Source organism: Galeopterus variegatus, unplaced genomic scaffold, assembly GCF_000696425.1.
Source record: "Galeopterus variegatus unplaced genomic scaffold, G_variegatus-3.0.2 Scaffold6087, whole genome shotgun sequence".
Taxonomy (NCBI): Eukaryota; Metazoa; Chordata; class Mammalia; order Dermoptera; family Cynocephalidae; genus Galeopterus; species Galeopterus variegatus.
The window spans coordinates 130,560-133,529 of NW_007732198.1; the positions used below are offsets into that span (position 1 = coordinate 130,560).

Genomic DNA, 2,970 nt, shown 5'->3' on the forward strand with positions numbered 1-2,970 from the left:
AAGAGAGATGTGCTGCACTTTTATTTTTTCTTTTTCCTGAAGTGCTTATTAGATTTAATGAGATTTCTTTCAGAGTCCGGCTACAGCATTTTCCATTCCAAATGTCAGGCCTCCTACTTATCTTGGGCTCCTACTTAACTCTTGGAAACATGCTTTATGAGGCATGGCTTCTATATGAAATCCTTGAAAACTTATTTATGCACTGCCACTGTAGAACATTTGATAACAATGGCACATTCTTTCATTTTTATTATTTTACAGTTATGCTATTTTTGTATCTTTGGATTGTATTATTTCTTTCTTTTTTTTTTTTTACAAGAAAAGCTGGCATCTGTATTTCTGTAACTCCACATTTTCTCACTTTATAATTCTTGCCTAACTTCATATCTAGCAGTTTTTTAAAGGAAAATGCAGTTATTTGTATTCTTCCAATTAGAGTGGCATGACTCCATGAAACAGGTTGCATGACATCGGCGATCTATTCAGCCTAGGGGACAGGAACCTTTCATACTGACTCTTCATAAAACAGATTACAGAGTTTCTCTTTTATGAACAACTAATAGGAGATGCTTAATTTATACTTAAACAAGGAATAAAAAAGACAGGGGTCTGAATGTTCTTGTGGGAGAGGAAACCCCAGAGCCTGACAGGAAGTGGCCTGTCTGTCACATGTTCCTGTTCTGCAGAGGAGGAGGCAGCACACTGGGATCCAGCCTGAGTTCTTGCACAGGAGTCACGCCGGACTGTGTCTCTGTGCTCTCTGTGCACAGTAATATGTGGCTGTGTCTGCAGGGTCCATGCTGGTCATTGTTAGGACCACCTGGTTTTTGGAGGTGTCCTTGGAGATTGTGAGCCGGTTCTTCAGGGATGGGCTGTAGTATTTATCATCTTCCCAATCAATGAGTGCCAGCCACTCCAGTGCCTTCCCTGTGGGCTGACGGATCCAGCCCACACCCATACCAGACATGCTCAGTGAGAACCCAGAGAAGGTGCAGGTCAGCGTGAGCGTCTGGGTGGGTTTCACTAGCCTAGGACCAGACTCCTTCATGGTGACCTGGGACAGGACCCCTGTGGAGAAAGCACAAGAAGAAGGTTAAACTGGTTTAGAGTGAGAAGAAATAATTTGTTTATTCCTGTGGGAGTCCCTGACTGGAGCACTCACAGGAAGGGACAGTCAGCAGCAGGAGAATGGAACACAGCGTGTCCATGGTGGGCACAGGAGTCACTGACACAGGCACCCTGCTCAGCTTTTTATCACAGGAGAGGGTTGGGCTGCTGGAGATTTGCATTCCCTACCCCAGGTCTTGACATATATGGGGTCAACTCAGGTGTCAGGACTCAGTAGGAAAGTCTGTTTTGGATGAGAAGCACTGAGCCCTCAGGTGTCTGCTCTTCACAGGGGACACCTGCCATTTTCAGGACAATGGTTTTAGAACACAAAGTTTTCAGAAGGGTTTTGTTTTGGTATTTAGTCAGGGCTGTGATTCTCTCATTCATGCAGGGGCCATTACCTTCATGTTTTCTGTCCTAGACAAATAGAGCAGAGAACAAAAACAGTGGTGTTTTTCCATATTCAAGATACAGAGGGACGTATTTCTGTAAGAGAGCAGGGGGCTATTCCACAGTGTTCTGCTCAAGCTACTGTTTGATTTTAGATGAGAGGGGTGAGTTTGTTAAATAAGAGATGATAAATAGGTAAACATTTACACTTATGGGGTAAACAAGAGCATGCTCTTCAGTGTGTCTGCACAAGAGTGTGCATTCCTATAGGATTAGTTCATAGATAACCAACCTTGTGTCTGCACAAGTGTGTGCATCCCTATAGGAATAGTCCACGGATGACTACCTTTTGCATTCATCCAGCCAGTGTTGTAGCGACAGAGATCTGCACTTCTGTCTCCCTCTTTATCAGCCTGCAACCAAGTGGAGGTGTTTGGAGTTGGGGTGGACTCTCATGGAACACCTGTCTGACAATGAGTATTGCTAAAGCTTTGCTGTGCACCTGCACCAGAGATCTTAGTTGTGCTTTTGTTTTTTGGGAGTTGGGGAGCATTAACCTTTACTTTCCTCTCACTGAGAAACATGGATAAATGAAAATTTTAAAGTCCACAGTTCAAGGAAAATGTACTATTCTTTTAAAAATATGTTTATAATCTTTGTCTTCTAAATTTTATCTCTTACATTATTATTATTATTATTATTATTATTATTTTATTATTGAAGCATATGTGATGCTCAAATCAGGGTAATTAGTGTATTCAATATGACACAATGTAATCGTTCTTTGTGGCCTTTGACCAGTTTCTTGCTAACCCTCTTCCATCTCCCCCTTTTCCACCTCTGGTGGCCTCACTTCTGTTCCCTCTTTTTGAAAGTTCAATGAATTATTTTGATTGTCATGTCTTTCTTTCATCATTTTTTAATTTATATGTTTATTCTTTAGCTCCCACTTTTGAAGAGGACATGTGGTATTTCTCTTTCTGTGCTGGCTTATTACACATAACATAGTTTTCTCTAGGTTTATCCATGTTGCTGTGAATAGCAGGATTTTGTTATTTTACCTGTGCTTTTGGTCTTAGAGACTTTCTTTTTTCCAGATTGTTCTCATTAATAAATACAGTGCATAAACTGGTCATTTATAGAGCGATACAGTGCTGTATATGCACCTTCATGCTGGCTGTTTTGAGTACATAAATTTGGGGAAATTTATCACTTTGCACTGCTGCTATGAAGTCTGGCCATTTCTATTATTCTAGTGTTGAAGGGAAACCATTCTCTACAAAAATTAAAATCTTGTGCTTTACAATTGGCTCTATTGCTGAGAGTTTTGTTTTTCCACAAGAGAAACATGACAAAGAGGCAGTGAGATTAGCTTCTTGAATGTCAACAGTGCTTTCTGAGGAGGAGAGAAGATCACAAGAAGCCTGTTGAAGAGCAGAGAGCGGCATTCAAGTCATAGTCTATATTCCC

The 2,970-nt window shown here is 41.0% G+C and overlaps 1 gene segment (V, D, J or C); it reads right to left on the reverse strand.

The window, feature by feature from the left end:
• Nucleotides 1–733: 733 nt before the first annotated feature.
• LOC103605805 lies at nt 734–1,208 on the reverse strand. The segment is given in 2 exon segments: nt 734–1,068; nt 1,163–1,208. Coding segments are annotated over 2 exon segments (381 nt in total).
• Nucleotides 1,209–2,970: the final 1,762 nt, after the last annotated feature.